Here is an 18,233-nt window from a genome sequence, read left to right on the forward strand (position 1 = left end):
ATTAATCATGCTATTGTTGGAAGAACTTTGAGACTATGTAAACATCTTATTTCCCGTTAAGATTCTTGCCTGAATCAATGGATTGCCAAATAGTGATTTTCTAAGTCCATTATTCTTGCTGCATTAGTTGACATTCTACTGTACAATCTGCATCTTTACCCTATTAATTCATCCATTCATTCATTTATTCATATCAGTAGGGACTCATGGATTCCTTTTTTATTCAGTGGGTTGTAATCCTTTACTAGCATTATTTTATTGCTCAGATTATGAGGCTAGTAGAGGCCTTCTTCAAACTCAGCCTCTTTTTGAAGAAATCCAGATTATGTATCATCTGGATCTTCACTGCTACTTCATCATATCCTATTTTCTCCTCTTAAGAGGAAGATACGGTGACTTCACTACCACCTGTGCCTCAAAACAAAGCTTTCTGCCTATGCTTTATGGTTCAAAGTCAAATGCTATCTGGAAATACATAATATTGCTGCCATCCTGTCTTTTGTCCTCTTTTTCTCTACATATTCCTGTCACAAGTAGGTATTTTTGTTAACCTGTGTGTGTGCTTCCAGAATTTATGCAAATACAAGCACATGAGGATATGTGTTCTTATCTCAACCCTTTTTAACCTTAGTTTTTTTTCCCCCAATTAACTATACACCTTCCAGATCCTTTCATACCAGAAATCTTCTTTATCTGTTTTACAGCGGCATAGCATTCAGTTTTATGGGTGTATCAATTTTATGTAAGTACTTGAGTATTTGCAGATATAAACTACCTGTGACTATAAACTGGCCCTTCTTGTGATACCTCATCTGTCATCACCTTCTCTGATACCTTTATTCCTTACCCCTTTTAGATAAGGACTTCCAAACAAGTACTAGTCTTCCTTAGTCAAAAAAAAAAAATAAATAAATAAAACCAAAAAAACAAACGAAAACACTTCATTTTTATTCTTTTTTCTTTATATCATGGCCAAAATTTTTGAAAATCTGATCACTCTTAACGTAGTTTTGCAGCAGTTGGGTTTCCATCTCTATTATCTGGTGAAATTATGGTTTTGAAGGTTACCAGTGACTTACTTCCTGTTGTGTAGTGCTAGACTGGCTTTGGTGATTAATTTAGGTGTAGGAGGACAAGGAGGGGAAAAGAAGAGGCTGGCAAGCAAATAGAAAAAGGAGAAGTGGGAAGGCTGGGAGAGAATAGAATAAAGTGTAAGGGGAAAAGTAGGTGAACAACATTTTTTGGCAGAAGATGTGAAACTATTTTCATAACTAGCTTGTAACATACAGCTGGCTTCTGTGTGACGATGAGCTGGCTTATGGTAAGCTGTGACTGATAGGCTAGTTGGGCCCTCTGGAAATTTGCCCCCCTATTTTCTCTGTCCCATTATTACCAATTTTGACTGTAGAGCTGTCATTTTAAATTTTTTGCTTTCTGAAATCTGGAGTTGTCATTAACCTGGGTCTCTTTTGTCATTCTTAACTAATATTGTCAACTATCCCAATTTCTTACGACTGTCTTGGATTTATTCTTTGCTTTTCATTTCCTTTTGCCACCATCATGGTTCAGGACATTAAACTTTTACCTGGATTACTGCAACGGTCTTCTCACTGTGTGTAGCAGATTTATTTCCTACTTTTACACAACGATTTTTCTCCTTTTTTCTATCCCAATCAATACTGGCCCCTGACATTGCCACGCTAAGTCTCTGCTTTGCTGGTGTCCATACCCTTCTGTGTTCCCTTGTGGGAAAAGGCCCACCTCTCTCTCTGTAGAAATCCTGCCTCTTCTTTAAGACCAAGATCAACAACTTAACTGCTCTGTGAAGCCTTCAGCTGTAACAGCTCATATGCATGTCTTATTTTCCTAAACTTGCTTACAGCCTCTACCAAGTGATTGCTTGTTTCTTTATTTCAAGTGTGTTCAGTTTTGTTCCTACAAAATTGTAGTTTAAAACTGTTTTCTGTTTGGGTTCTCCTAGTGCACAGCAAACTGCTTGACTTACAGGAATCCCTAAGGACATTCTTAGTGGTTTATTGATTAAACATTGTGTAGTTTATTATTAAATAGTTTTGGATGCAGAGAGTCAGCTCATCCCAATACCTTGAGGGTCTGCTTCCCTCTGCTTCCCTACTATACTGTGGAAAGTGTGTACTTTTTAATGGGATTTTCTTTTTGTTTTCCTAGCAAGTGATATACTGTCTGGACCTTGACCTTTTTTTGACTTAGCAGTGTGTCCTAGAGATCTTTGTCTGTAAACCCATGTTTGTTGGTGGTCCCAAAGACCACCCTCAGGTTTGATTCACTAGAAGGACTTGCAGGATTCAGCACATAGTCATACTCATAGCTATGATTTATTACAGTGAAAGTATACAAAGCAAAATCAGTAAAGGGAAAAGGCACGTGGGACAAAATCTGGAGGAAACTAGGGGCAAGGTTCCAAGGTTTCTCTCCTTGTGGTGTCACACGGATGTGCTTAACTTCTCTAGCATCAAATTATGACAACATGTATAAAATATCTACCAGGAGAGCCCATTAGAAATTCAGGGTTTTTTGTTCAGGACTGATAATGTAGGTACCTGCTGCCTAAGTGTACCAGAATTCCGGACTGCAAGAAGGAAAGTAGGTTTTCAGCAGAACTGTATTGTTTGTACTAAGTTTACCCGTGTTATCAGTTAGGGATTTGTAGAACCTTCCTGAAGTCTAAGTTCCCTGACTCCAGCCAAGGGCCAACCTTGCAGTGCTTTTTCCTAGAATCGGTCTCAGACCTGCTGTGTTAACTCTTTCCTGCACATCGTGGAATTCTACAATCCCTCCCCACCCCCCACTTTTTTTTAAACTAATGTGTAGTATTCCATGGTATGACTGCATTATGATTTGTTCAGTTTTTTTCCTGCCGATTGGCTTTTAAGGCTATTATCTATTTTTGTACATTTCCTTTTCTAGAGGCTTAGATTAAAATTGATGGGTCATAACATAGTGACATTTAAAATTTTAATATTAATAGGTACTTTCGAATTGCTCACCAGAGGTCCTTACTAGTCCATATTTCCGACAGCAGTTTACGGGAGTATCCTTTGGAAGTGATTGCTTTTAATGATATTCATGTTGGGAATGTAGGGAAGACTGACTGTCAAACATCAGGAAGAGCAGGTCCAGGGAGGGCTTTCTAAATCCCAGGTCTGTCCTGCTGCTGTTATGGACATTTCCCTCACCCATCCTCTTCCTTTTCCAAAGACTCTTGGTTCTTACACTCATCTGCTTCTTCCTCTGTCTCTAATCTGCCTCTTTATTGCCTTTAATCGTTGATGTGGAGGCTTGTGATTTTTATTTTTCTATTATTATGGAAAATTTTAAACATACACAAAAATAAAGCAATGAAGAATCTTCGTGTACCCTTTACCTGGTTTCAGCATTTGCCAACATTTTATCAATCTTGTTTCATTTTTCTCTTTTACTTTTTTGAGAGGATAGGGTGGGGCCTGGAGTAGTAAAAGCAAATCCTAGACATGGTTTTTTTTTAAAAAAAAAAATTTTGTACTAATTTACAAAATTAATGCATAACATTTAAAATAGTGATACACTTTTTAAAAATTTATCAGTTTCCCTAAATACTTAGTTCAGTTGTGAGGTTACTCTAATGTTCCTAGTTCAGGAGAGCATTTCCTCATGAATTTCCTGAAATTTGTGTAAAGTTATAGAAACATATACAGACAATTAAAAAATGTGGGTTAATACCGTTCACCCATCTGTAAATTGCTTTTTTTCATTTAACAGCGTGTTAGGGACGTTTCGTCAAATCAATAAACAGATCACCTTCTTTTCAATACGATATGCTATGCTACTATATAGCCATTTCTTTACTGATGAACATCTAGTTTTTCTGCTTTTCAGGCCTTGTGAAGCTTTCAGCAAAGTTTCATATGCTTATGACCTTGTGTACTAGTGCTTTATTACTGTAAGATACATTCTGAAGAGTTAGGTGGCTGATTAGACTTTGTATAACTTTAATTGTTAAAACTATTACCATAACACTGTCCAAAAGGTTATAGTAGTTTTCCACGAGGTATAATATAAGAGAAAACCTCGTAACTTTCATTGTCACCAGCACTGGATATTATTATTCTTGAACATTTTTGCCAAGGAAGTTAGTATAAGAAAATAGCATAGCATTATAGTTTTTTGCCTTTATTAGAAAGAAAACCCAGCAATTTATTTTTTTTAAATAATATAATTGGGTTGGGTTCATACAAGCAAATGCAAGCTTGCCTCAATACTAGGAAATCCATTGATACAATTAATCATATCAGCAATCAAATGACAAAAATTCTGTAATTATTTCCATAGCTACAGTAAAGAAATCTGACAAAATATAGCATGCATTCATGACCCCAAATCTTCCAGCAGACCAAAAATGGAGAATAGCCTTTTATTTTTTAAATATTAAAACTTACTCATTTGATATTAATACTTGAAATTTTTTAATATTTAATTTTTGAATGCTTATTCCCATGGCTCAGAAATTAAAATGCTATCTGAAAAAGTTTATACAGTGAGATCTTCCTTCCTCTTGTCCCCCACGTGCATAGTTCCTCCTGCCTCCTCCTTCACAATTACTATTAGTTTCTTAAGTGTTCTTTTAGAATCATTTTATACACATACAGGCAAATATAAATACATATCCTCTCCCTTGCTATTTACACAAATGATAGCATACTATGCAGTCTGTCATGCATCATGCATTTTTCATGAGTTTTTTTCCCTTACTTCTGATAGTGTTTTAGCTACCTTCCTATTTCTCTCTTAAACAACAAAACAAAACTGTTGAACTCCTCAAATATGAGACCTTACAGTTATTATCTAGTTGTAGTCTAGTTGTTTCTTTCACATCACCATCCCACAAACATTCACAAAATAAAAGCACTGAAACTGCTGTCTTAAATATCAATAATGCCTGGTCCCTCTTGTTAAAACCAGTTGCTGTTCAGTTTTTTTCTTTGATTCTTTTGCTGTTCTTCCTCCTGATAACACATTCATGATTCTTGGAACTCTAATACTTCGTGTTTCCTGCAATACATTCTGTTAAGTGTTCTTGTAAAAGGTAGAAAGAAATAAGAAAAGGAGGCACACAGTCTGGAGGAAAAATATTAAGTGAGAAGATCTCACTTAACCTATCCAAAAGAAGAGGATTTATTTTCTGTGGCTCCTGAAAAGAGAGTAAAGTCCTACTTTACTTTGGGAGGGGAGATACCATGGTGTAGGGGAAGGGGAAGACCATGACTTTGAGAACCTAGATTTGAATCCTGTCTCCACCCTGAATTAGCCATATGACCTTGGACAAGTCATTTAACCTTTTTTAGCTTCAGTTTCTTCATCTATAGAAGGGAATTATTTGTACCTATCATTTTTTAAAAAGTGACAAATGGGAAAATATACATAAATGTACACCAAGTGCCCAGCATAGTCACTGTAACATTTTCTTTAAACAATTTTTTTTTAGGGGAAGAGGTTATATAAGTTTATTTAATTTTTATTTTAATGGAGATACTGGAGATTGAACCCAGGACCTGGTGCATGCTAAGCACATATTCTACCGCTGAGCTAAACCTTCCCCCTGTCACTGTAACATTTTAATCACACAGAGATTTGTTCTCATTCCTAGGTCCAGAACTTGCGTATTTGAGGTGTCCTACTAACTTTCAGGGGATCAATGATTACTGAATGTAATTGCTGGAATGCTGTCTTTGTGGAGCATGTAGCAAATATGATGGACCACTTAGACCTATTAAATCTAATCAACCCATACTCCTTTTGATAGATATGGTAAATTATAGAATTAAATATCTTAAACAGATCTCCACCAGCATTTAAATTCTGCAAGTGAAGTGTTTTAGCACAGGTGGTATATTTATATATATTTTTTCCAGTTGGCTTTCTGAAGGAGATGTGGGAAAAGTGTGGTTAGTCCTCTGTGATAACAGTGTTTTTTCTTTTACGCTTCTGGTATTGACTGATACTATAATATTTCCTTGAGGAAATGTGGTACATCTTTTAAGTACTACAAGACTATTTTTGGACAGGAAAACACTTGCTAATGTCATCGAAAAGCCTTCAAAATGAAGTTTGAGAAGGGAGGAGAAATTCCAGGTAAATAGTAAAGAAACATCCTATAGAGTAAAATTAGAGGGACAGAGAACAAGATTTAAAAAGGACTTGTCCGTAATTCACAGGCAGACACAAAGAACAAATGCTGAAGATTTGTGATGTTTCTGTATGATAAGTGATCCTGAATGTCTTGACAAAAGCAGAGTACAGTCTTTGGGGTGTCACTGAGAATTGGGAGAGGGTTCCTGACTAGATGTTTGTGTACTTAAGTAGGTTAAGGAAGCACTCCTTATTTAAACCTTATAAAAATGTTATAGAGTAGATGCATACAGTAATTTAGCCTCAGTTTAATGAAGAAACTGAGGCTGAAGATTTAAGTATTTAGAACTAGAAATCAGCTTTTGTTGAGTAACATTGCAATGGTGTAACTTAATTGCCTTTGTTTACTAATTTTACTTTCATGCTGCGGCTTTCTTGATCCTTGGCTTCCAAGGATTATAGTGAGTGAGCTTGCTCACTCTCATTACCTCCCTCACACAGGATGCTAGTGAGTCATGGTTACAGTTGGCCTGAATGTGCTTTGCGACTCTCTTAGCCACATGACAGAGCTACAGAACAAAACGGCAGTGGAATGCAGCAAGTTATCATCCTCTACTTCCATCTTCTGATTTTACCAGTCATATACTTAACTTTACTAAGTTATCAGTTATACATAATGTCACTCATTTTGTTTTTCACTGTCTTCCTGCATCTCCTCTCAGTTTCTTCCATCAGCAAAGCCAACTTAAGTTTTGTGTAATCTCATTACAGTGCACCCACAGTACCCACCTCTAGTTTCTAAGGTATTTGTCTGTGTTTGTCATTTTATCTTCTACTGCATCCCCTCTGCCGTATGCATGCACTCAGCCTATATAAATTATTTACCATTTCCCAAATGTCTAGGTCATGTCCCTTGAACCTCTCCTTTTCTGCCTGATATTCATCATGTCCCCTCTGGAATGCTTCCTCAGGGCAGAATTAGGTACTTTTTCTTTGTGTGTTGATATTAAGTATCTCATGGTTTTTGGTTGTCTGTTGTAGTGAATGAAGGTTTAGGTTCTAAACTCTAGGGTAATTAATGCATGTAACTTGAGTTAAGTTTCCTCCAACTTTGCATAGATTTCATTACCGAGTAGCCCCCTACCTTGAAGAGGTGAGGGTGGGGATGCTCGTGTGGAGCTCTGTGTGTATGAAGGGTTTTGTTTGGCAAGTTTCATTTTAGAATGTTTCTTTGTTTTTAGGCTGGATTTAAATGCATTGGCTACCTGTGGCCAGGTTGGCATAGGGATAGGAGGACTTGAGTAGGTGTGGCCTTTCTATTCCTTACACAGTCTTTGCTCCGTGCTCATCTCTGTTCAGTCGGCCGTGATCGTGGAGCCTCTCTGGAGCTCCACCAGAGGATGGCACATACCGACATTTAAGACTTCTCTTATGTTTATATCTTCCTTTGCTCTTGTTTATTCATCAGCTCTGAATGGATTTGGTATCTTTTCCTCTGTCATTTCAGTGAGGTAGAGTAGAAAGGAGGAGGCAAACACATTTGTACAATCATTTTGAAATCCTGAGCCAGGGGTTCTTTGGGCAACTTGGAGCATTTCTGATTTTAAGAATTGAAACAAACTTATATAATGAGTGCATTATGGATTGTTTCCTAAGCATTGATAGAATAGTTTGGAATGTTTACAGAATATGAAATTATTGTGATGCTAAAATACAAGTCATCTATTTATGAATAAGTTGTGTTCTAAAAATAGTTACAAAGCTTTTTAGAGGAAGGAGGGCTGAAGATACCCCCAGGTACCTGGGCAGGAGAGGACTGTGGGAGACGTTCCAGGCATTGCCATTAGCCACTAATTGATAATTGGGGCCAGAAGCAAGGTGACTGCTCATGAGATGATGTTTACATTCTAGAATTGGAGGGAGTTGCTTATGTCCCAGTGTAAAATTTGCTAACTTTAGGTTGCCTTCCTTGATATAACTTTAAAATAAAAAGCTCCACTGATTGTGACTTACTAAAGAAAAATACTGTATAGTGGCTATATAGTTAGATTGAGGTTGCAAGTTATGTTTTATTTCAATGAAAAAATGATAAAAGAATAATTTGCCATGTCTTTACTTTCTAATAAGAGTAAAAATGAATCTGTATGCAACATTATTTTTATTTCTTAATACATTTTGGGAAAGTTAATTGCAACTGTGTGGTTCAGGGATTTAGTGCAAGAAGAAGAACAGTTGATGGAAGAAAAGAAAAAGAAAAAAGACGACAAGAAAAAGAAGGAAGCTGCTCAAAAGAAGGTAGTATATGTATAAACTAATTATTTACATTAAGCAGTTTAAACATAGATTAAAAAAGAAAATTACTCTTACTGGATTATTTAAAACATTTGACTTAATGTTTTAACTTTAGTGGAGATTTATTTTAATATTTAATGTCTTTGAATATGCATATATTGTAACTTGCTAAGTGTGTACAATTTAATGCATATTTAATCTTGCCAATCCTTTTTTTCAAAGGTAAGTGCTTTGTATAGGTCTTTATTTTTCAATTAGATATTCTTAGGTTTTCATAATACTTACATCATTTTACATTATTTATAAGTGAGAAGAGCGTGGAATTTGTAGCTGCATAGAGAGGATTTGAAATCTGGCTCTCCACTATAGCATACAGAACGATGTGGCCTTTAACTTTATTTAGCCTCTCTGGGCCTCAGTTTTCTTACGTTTTGTAAAGTGAAAGTTGAATTAAACAAGGTAATATGTACACATAATAATACACATAATAGAAAATGAAATCATAAAAAATAGCAAACACAATAGGAAATAAAATGTCAGTTTCCTTTTCTCTTTAGCTCACTTTTTATATTTGCAGATTACATTAGAATATTTAAAAATAAGCCTAAGACATAATTGCTGCAAAAGATCTCTAGCCAATACATTATCAAAAAATGTAATCAAGCAACACAAATGGCAGAAAAGTGGAAGTTATGTCTATAATTATAAAGATTTTTGCAAATTAATATTAAAGGCTGATGACAGTTAACTAAGCTGCACACGCATCTCCTGTATCAAGGTTTCAAGGATCTTAAAAATGTTCTAAAAGACCCAGTGAAACTACTGTTCCATGTCTGTATTCTAATGAAAAATGATGACTGTAGTTTTTAATATATACCTATTTTGTGCTAGGAACTGGATACAGACTGTAGCAACATACTTGCCTCCACATTATTTAGTAGGAAAAAAAACAGGGTACAAAACTGTGGCAGGGAGAGAACTGTTCAGCCAGAGAGAAGTGCTTAACTTGGCCTGAAATGGGGCAGAGGGACAGCGAAATTTTCTTGGAATAGAAATGAGCCAAGTGAATAAGAAGCAGAATAGAAAATAATTCTAGCAGCGTAAACTTGGAGCTAAGCATCTCTAGACTGTGTGTGTTAAAGTACGGATTTTGATTGGAGGTGAGGAGGTGGTGGGAAGAAGCCAAATACAGAAATGTCAGGGGCTGAGACTGGTGAGGTTGGTCCTAGCTCTTGGTGCTTTTCCCATTTTAGCCAGTGGGTGTTGGGGAAAACACTGAAGACATTTTAGTAGAGTGACATAAAAATTTATAGTTTGGAATGTTTACCTTGGCAAATTGTGGAATTGGATTGGAAGGGGTAGAAACTAGAGACTGAGATACTGGTAAAGGGACTATTAAAAGAATCCACAGAATTTGTTGAAAGGGTGTGAAGGAAGGGTAACCTACGTTGACTCTTAGGTTCCAGGCTGAGTGGCTAAGTACATTTTGGGAGCAGTTAACAAGGGATACCTGGCAAGGTGAAAAGAAATACAATTCAGTTCTGTACTTGCAGGGTTTGGGGTGTGATCACGCAAGCAAACTGGGGAGGGGCAGAGTACAGAGCACTGTGGAGAACTGGAGGATTAAGAGTGATGAGATGCGTTGATACACTAGGTGGCCCTTGTTATTGGCCTTGTAGTTACTCAGGAGTGACTGGGAAGAGATGCACTGGTAATTGTCATAGGACTTGGAATAGGTTTCTAGTATACAGTTTTGGCATTGGTGTTGCCTTAGGCCTCTGTCAGAGGCCTCTTGGTATGGGATGGTCTTTGCAGTTTGATCAGTCTTTGCTCAGGCTTTGTTATGAAAAAGTTTCATTCTCTGTAAGTCTAAGGTTGGGATAAGACATCAGATTCTTGTTTTGTGGTGTGAAGTCCAGTACTTAATGAAAAGATCCGCTAAGAAGCTTGAGATTTATTGAGGAAGATGCTTGGGTATACTTTACTTAGAATCGTTAGTTTGGCAAGCATCTGGGTGATGTATTAGGCCCTGCTGATCCCTACTTCTAAGGAGTTCAGGATTTAGCTGGTAAGTCAGGATGCATATGAAATGGTTAAAGAGGCCTTAGAGAAGAGGCCATAAGTTGTCATATAATGAAGCATATTTATTTGAATTTGCTCTGTTTACTGAGGAAATTCTACAAAAGAAAGGAGTCACTTGAATGATTCTTTAAATACTGTGCTTTTTTTTAATTGAGTATAATTGACATACAACATTATGGTAGTTTCATGTGTAGAATATGATTCAATATTTGTATGTATTGTGAAATGATCACTGCAGTAAGTCTAGTTAACAATTATATCTGTACATAGTTGGGGAATTTTTTTCTTACGATGAGAACTTTTAAGGTTTTAAATACTTTGTTTTTAAAATGTGTAATGTGAGTACAGTTTTGTTGAAACATATATAATGACTCTAATTGTCAAAGTTAATCTTTATATTCTTCCATAACCAAATCTAAGTCACCAAGCCAGTGTCTTTAACACACAAATGATGATTTTTGTGCTATTTGGCTTCTCACCAAATCAGAAGTGACAGTTCTTCATACTCTTTACCACTTCATCCCTGCCTCACCGTATGGTTCCAGTCTCACCCCAACTATGTCCCGCTAGAACCATCATCAGAGGCTTAGAGATTTGGGGAGTTTTTTTTCTTTTGCTAGATCTTCATCATTGATAGATATTCTTATGTATCCTATAGACAAAAATATCTAGCCACTGAACATAATATAAAGGAATATTTAATACCGCTAAAAAATGTTAAGTTTAGTAGATTAAACTGCCACTGTAAATAAGACTGTTCTCCAAGTTCTAAATAACCAGCTTACAACTGAATTTGGATGCAACCCATTGGCGAAGTGAGGACAGCTGGTATTTCTGTAGGCTGTTACCAGATAGCTCTTAAAAAACAAAACAAAAGGAAAAATCTCCCAAGTTGGCACACTTATAGCCCATATGAAAGATTGTGAGTCACAGGAGTTTTAAGACAAGTTTCCTCTAGCTTGTCCTTTGTCTGTAGTAGGAGCCAACAGGTGTATCCAGGTAGGAGACACATCTACGTGAGCTAGGGAGGCAGGCCCACTTATGTAAATGTTGAAACGTGAATTCACTGCGGTCAAAACAATCTGCCCATTTTATGTAATCCATGAATACTTTAAAAAAAAACTGTATATTTTTTGTTTCTGAGAAAGACTTCAGATACTACCTGTTTTAATCCATTCATTTTATATACAAGGAACCCAAGCATTAAAATGAGTTGAGTATTACTATCAGGATGACAGAACTAGGAATAGAACTGAAATCTTTTAATTCCCCTAGCTGGTGTTTTTCCAAAACTTGGTGCTGTCGCTTTATTCTTTTGTTACAGAACATTATCTTATACTTCTGCTTTATTTTCACAAACTAAAGATGAACTTTAAAGCTAGAAATAATATATTGTGGTCATTTTTATAAGGCATTTAAAGTTTCTTTATGCCATGAATGCAGAAAACGTAGATTTAACAGTTCCTAATAACCACGGTCATCTTCTAAAGAAATTTAAATTCAGACCAGAAGTTAATTTCTATTTTGAATAAAAAAAAAACAGGTAACAACCCCTTATAGAAACAATTAGACACCAAACAAAGCTCACTGCACTATTTACACTATGATAGTTTTTCTCATTTTATCTATTAGTTAAATATAAATTTAAATTCCTCTAAAAATTTTTTACACAGAATTACAGTTTTAAAATTATATCTCAGTCCTAGTACATCTCTAGTTAATAATGGAAATCAGTGACTGGATGGCTTTGTAATTTTTTTTAAGCCTTCTATTTCACATCTAAGAATTACAGCTATTTGCTTCTCTCCTGATTCTAAGGCATAGAAAGTAATTTGATAATAACACAGGAATGTAGTTTCTGTACTTTAAAAAGGGCAATAAATAATAGCAGTAGGCTGTTACCATGGATTTGTCTCTAGGTTCTGTTCTTAGAAGAAATTTCTAGAAGGAATCTTGAGGGAAATGCAGTGAGGAGGAAAAAAGGATGAGAAATAGGTTAATTACAGGGGGATAATTTAGCATAAACTTTAAGCATGTGGTTGTAGTTCCTAGAAAGCATGTAATGGCTGAGGGTTGGAGGGAAGCGACAACAGATTATTGGGATCTTCCGGTGTTGAGAATGTTTAGTCAGTGTTCATGGGTATTTTTGTTACTGTATTAAGCTCTTGAAGGGATTTTTATAAAAGGCTTTGTGGATTTAAATGTACTCAATTCAAGTTTACATGAGATTTAGGCTGTAGAAAACCTCCGACTTCATTCCTCTCTTTTGGAAATTTTAGTATGTACTAGTCACGTCTCCCGAAGACCGTTTTGATCTGAGACCTTGAGTCATATTCAGCAGTGTAAGTAGTGAATTTTCTCGTAACCTAGGTGGAAGTATAACCAGCCTAGACCGTTGTACTCATCTAGGGAAGTTAGGTGTTGTCTTTTCAGTTCTGGCCCCTGTTTCAGCTTACTATTCTCTTTTCCTTTTTTTTTTTTTTTTTTTTAACTTATTAAGCAGACCTGAGTTCTAGACTGTGTGCTGCTTGCTAAGAAATGATAGAAGTGGTCTCTGACCACTAATTATCTCATTTAAAATAGGTGAATTTAACTAGTAAATTCTTTATTCCTAATGTTAGTTTCTAATACCTGGCACTGTTAAGACATTTAGATGATTAGAAAAAGAAAAAAGCAAGACATGGGAACTGGGAATGAGTGAATCAGGTCATTTCCAAGTGCGAGAGAAAGGAGTCAAAGCGTGGGCAAGTGGGGCTGACTGCTGCACTGGCTGCGCCAGGTAATATCTGTTGAACGCTTCCTGTATGCTAGGCGCTGTGCTGTCCTAGGCATGCGCTCTTGTTTCCTCCCCCGCCAAGCTCTTTGAGTTTAAATCCTTTTAGCCCCACAGCAACTCTTATGTAGGTGTTTTTGTTCCTGTCTTATAGATGAGGAAACCAAGCTTTAGAGGAGTTAACTAATTTTGACCAAGGTCACACCGTAAATGGTGGAGCCAGGATTCAAAGCCAGGCAGTCTGGCTTCAGACTGTGAGCTCTTAACCACTGAGGGATACTTGGGGATCAGGGAATTGGGACGAGTGGTACAAAGCCTGACAGAAACAAAGCGCTTGGCATGCTGGGTATCCGCCTCTTGTCTGATGCCTTCGCTAAGAGATTGAAGCAATTTCATAATTGCTTGTGGCATCACAGCTCAGGATTTTTGTTTGTTTACTTTTAGAAAAAAAATGTTCAAAATGGAAATAATTTTACTTCTCAATTTGCCAGAGTCCTTTATTTCTGTTGTACAAGAGGATCTACAATGACACCTCACATTTAAACAGTACTACTTTTCTAGAAAGGAAATTTTATATTTATTTTATTTATATTATATTTTATTTGAGGCTCATAATAGCCATGGAAAGGTAAGCAGTACAATTTTTTGTTTTTTTTTTTTTCTCCTCTCTTCCATTTGAGGAATTAGGAAACAGACCTAGAGGGTTTAAATGACAAGGTCATTTAAAAGTGTTTTTTAAAAAAGCTGAAGTTAATTTTAATACATTTTATGTAGCAGTATATGCAACATATTTGTATTTTAACATGTAATGAGTATAAAATATTATCAGTGAGGTAATTTACCTTCTTTTTAAAATACTAAATAATAGAAATCTGGTTGTGTGTTTTACACACATCAGTTCAGACTAGCTATACTTCAGTGCTCAGTAGCTGCGTGAAGATAGTGGCTATCATTTAGAAGTACAGACAGATACTCTTAAAATCACTGACCCCACTTGGAAAATTCTCTTTTGAATAGTTTGAATAATATATGAGGTCCCTGGACCAACCCACAAAAGCCTATTTAAAAAAAATAGAACTCTGTCAGTTCCATTTCCTCATCATCGGGAGCTCTTGAGTTCTATCACTTACATTCTTTCACTGTATTAGTCAGTGTTCTGATGGGCAGACTCTGAGTGTCTCCTTGCTGCTGCCCTCTGTAGATGGCACAGTACTGAATGAGGTTGACCATTGTTCTGAAGCAACATGGAGTTAGTTTGTTTTCCAGAGGAGTAGCAGGGTAGATATCTTTTATGTTGTAAGGCCTAGAAGAGCAGCACTGTGTATCTTGTGATTTAGTGATGTGGTCATGGCTTCTATGTACTGTATTCTAGTTTCCTTTGGAAGTAAACTGTGAAAGAGACCAGGAGAGGTAAAAAAAAGAAAAACAAAAACCCAAAACAACACACAAAATCTGTTTTCAACATGCAGAATAATTTTTGTGTTGATTTTTTTTTTGGCTTCAGAAAATTATGTATCTTATTGTTTGACATGATGCTTATAATACATGAAAGTATTCTCATACCGAGTTCTCTCTAATAAGACTATTTTTCTACTACCAGATTTTAAAAATGATTTCTCCCAGAAATAAATTAAGTGTTCAAGCTAGTTGACTGGTCTTTTGCCATTGTCCTTCCATCAATTTTTTTTTAAAATTTTTGATCCATATAAAGTAAAAGATGGGCCTCCATTATTTTACATATCGTTAGTACTCTAAACCTTGGTAAAGCACTTCAGTGCCTACATTGATTCTCTGGCTCTCCAAGGGAAGATTGATGTTTGGTGTGGCTTCAGCATTAGGGTAATATAGTTCTTTACCATATAGTTCTTTACCATATAGTTCTATGATATAACTTTTAAAATGGTGTTTTTGGTAACTTAATATGCCTAAGCAAAATGAATTATCACACCCTGTGACAGTTAAGAAAAGCTTTACGTTTAGAAATAATTACTTGTTACGGGTTACTAATTATTCAGTCTCTCCTCACCTCCCTGCCTATCCTTGTATCAAATTTTTTAGGACTCCCACACAATTGGGCGTAATCAAAAAGTTGATTTTTCCATTGTGGCCTCCATCTATAGTCAGTTCTTTTTTGAGGCCCTTGAAGTTTGAGCTAGTCACCTTGAGGCAGCTCTGCTCTCTCAAGCCCCGCTCCCTGTTGTGTCAGAGACAGTGGACGTAGGGGTAGGCAGGGGAAAGCAGGGCCTGTGTCACTTTAGCTTCGGAACACACTAATTTTAATTGAATTGTCAGATGTGTCAGAAGCGGCAAACATGTTTGAAAGTTTTTACCACTTAAAAGTTAACTATATTTAATCATAGCAACCCAACTTCCAGGAGTTAAATTATTACTAATTTGACCAAAGCAATTAAGCAGCTTTTCTTCCAGAAAACTTAACTCACCTTTTATCATTTGAAACAAGAGTTTTTAAAGGCATTTAAACATATTCAAAACTCATTTGATCCATTAAAGGTAAAGGTGACAGTTATAAAGAAATCACTTTAAAACTAAATGATGAGAAAAGTACAGTTCCATTTTTATTTATTATTATATACTGTCATGCAATGGTGTCTTCTCTGCTTTGTGTCTAAAACAGTTTTTAAAATTTTATTAGTAAACATTGTATCAGGACAATGGGGCACATCTATGGGAAAAGCATGCTCTTTGCATATCTTTTCCTATGTAGTTCATCTAAATGACAAATTCCTTATTTAATAAGAATGTGTATGTCTTATATAGTAGTAATATATGAGCATTTTATCATAACAGTCCATTTCTTTCAGTTTCATATTTACATTGTTTTTTGTTTGTTTGTTTTTATTTTAGGCCACTGAACAAAAAATCAAAGGTACGTTGTTTAAAGCTATTTTTTATTCGTTTTTTCATTAAAGCAAGGTTGTTGATATGCATTTTTATTCACCTCCAGGATGGGAGAGAAGAGCATGAAAGGAACAGAGGGGTGGGGGCAGACTTCTTCAGTGACATCACCTTGGAGTCATCTTTTGGGGTTTATGGTTTATTATAGTGTATATTATCACTTTAAAAATACACTGTCCCAAGACCTCCCTTAACAGCTGTCTCCTAGGATAAACACCACTTCCTAGCGTACTCCCTTGATTTGAATTTTTGAGCACATGTACCTTTTCCTTCAGTTTTCCACCCAAAAGTCTTCTTGTCTAGAGCTGCCTCCAGGACTTTGTTCTTTGTTCTCTGTACACTACTGCCCCCACTCCTCCTTGTAGGCAGACGCGGACATCCATTCCGTAGCATCACTGAGGATGGTGGACTGCTAACCTTGTGGTCAGGTTGAACAGCCCCCAGTGCGTGCCACGCAAAAGACTTCAGGGTAGTAAGGAGACAGGAACCTAATTCCGCTCAGATCCTGCGTCAGGAGTTCTTCGCCCTCCCAGGAGTTGACTACCTGGTAATGAAAGGTATAGGGCTCTCAGACGCTGAACTTGTTAGGCCTGAGGATTCTGAAGTTTTACTTAAGCTATACCAAAAGTATAATCTCTGCATTTGGTTGATACCTGTAGGCAAAACTGCCTGCTTTTACTAGAGGTCAGCATTGGTTAAGGTAACATTTATTAGGTGCGGTTGTGTAAGAGTGAAAAAGAACAGTCATAGTTCATATTTTACTGGAGAAAGAGTGTCAGTGGAGGGATGTACCCAAACACAATGTAGTACAGTGCGATTTGGTTAAAGGTGCCTGAGTTGTCTTCAGAGCACAGAGGAACAATAATTAGCCTAACACAGCGGATTAGGGAAGACCTCCTTAAGATTGTGAGTCTTAAAAGATGAAACAGCCAGTCGAAGAAAGAATGAAATGGCAGCAGGATCAGCTGATTGAAGGCACAGGGACAAGAAATAATGTGGTGTTATATGCAATGGTGGTATTCCTAGAGCATTAAGTACCCAGTGATAAATGGGCAGCATTGAAGGGTTTTTCTGAAGGAGATAGGTAGGGGCCAGGGCCTTATATGCTATGTGTACCAAGGAGCTCAGACCTTTATAGGCAACTAGGAGTCACTGAAGAGCTTGAGTAGAGGGTAGAATCATTTGGTTTTTCATTCTTTTTTTTAAAAAAATCTGTCAGTCACTTACATGGATAGTGTTGGTTGAAAGATGGAGCTAACAGAACAAAAATACTGAGCAGAGGAGGCAAGTGGACAAGGAGAGGGAATATTCAGAGAATGAGTATGGGGGTATTGCAGGGAAGTGGCAGAAGATAATAGGCCTGGAGGTAGGGGGAACCAGAGGGCTTCATGCTAGTTAGATTGGAGAGCCGGCAAAGGTTTTTGCATTTAGAGGTCATGGTCATAAGCTGCACTTTAGGAACCAAATAGAAGCAGTACCAGAGAGGGAAGAGAAGGAACAGAGAGGGTAATGAGGACTTGAATGGAGGTCTTGGCAGTAGAGGTAAGAGATGGATGACGGATGTGTGAGGATTGGCAACTGATGAGATCAGAAGAGGAATTGAAGGTGATATTCTGGCTGAGTCTGGGTGTCTATGAAAGTTATAGGGGCATGGAATGATGTAGGAAGTAACACTGTCAAATTGATTTAGTAGGCACATGACCAAATTAATTTTCTTAAAACTCCACTTTACTCACGTCACTCTCCTGGATAGGAATGTTAAGTTGTTCCTGTGACTTGGCTTCAAAACCAAACTCCTCTGGTTAGCTTTTAAGGCCCTCTTTAGTATGACCTCCCATAATCTAAGCAGCTTGTTTCCCATCCATCATTCCTTTATACTTTTCAGATCATTCTTATCTTTTTCGTGTTTATTTCTGTTTCTTTTTGATCCCAACTTCTTGGCTAAGGATGCCTTTCAGAACTCGTCTTCTAAGGGATCCCTCCAACTGCCGTTGATCCCTGTCTTTCTGATTTCTTAGGATGTTGT

At 36.7% G+C, this 18,233-nt stretch overlaps 1 protein-coding gene across 7 annotated transcripts in view; it reads left to right on the forward strand.

Annotated features, from left to right (window-relative positions):
* Positions 1–18,233, forward strand: part of TNRC6A (trinucleotide repeat containing adaptor 6A) — a 175,975-nt gene that overhangs the window by 96,277 nt on the left and 61,465 nt on the right. For 6 of the 7 annotated variants that reach the window (XM_031433026.2, XM_064478528.1, XM_064478526.1 and 3 more), the window contains 2 exons: positions 8,352–8,439; positions 16,157–16,178. The exons of the other annotated variant lie outside the window; for it this stretch is intronic. In XM_031433026.2, the coding sequence (XP_031288886.1) occupies positions 8,352–8,439; positions 16,157–16,178 (110 nt within the window). The remainder of the gene's footprint in view (positions 1–8,351; positions 8,440–16,156; positions 16,179–18,233) is intronic. 7 annotated transcript variants of the gene reach the window in all.

The sequence above is a fragment of the Camelus dromedarius genome, chromosome 24 (genome assembly GCF_036321535.1).
Source record: "Camelus dromedarius isolate mCamDro1 chromosome 24, mCamDro1.pat, whole genome shotgun sequence".
Lineage (NCBI taxonomy): Eukaryota > Metazoa > Chordata > Mammalia > Artiodactyla > Camelidae > Camelus > Camelus dromedarius.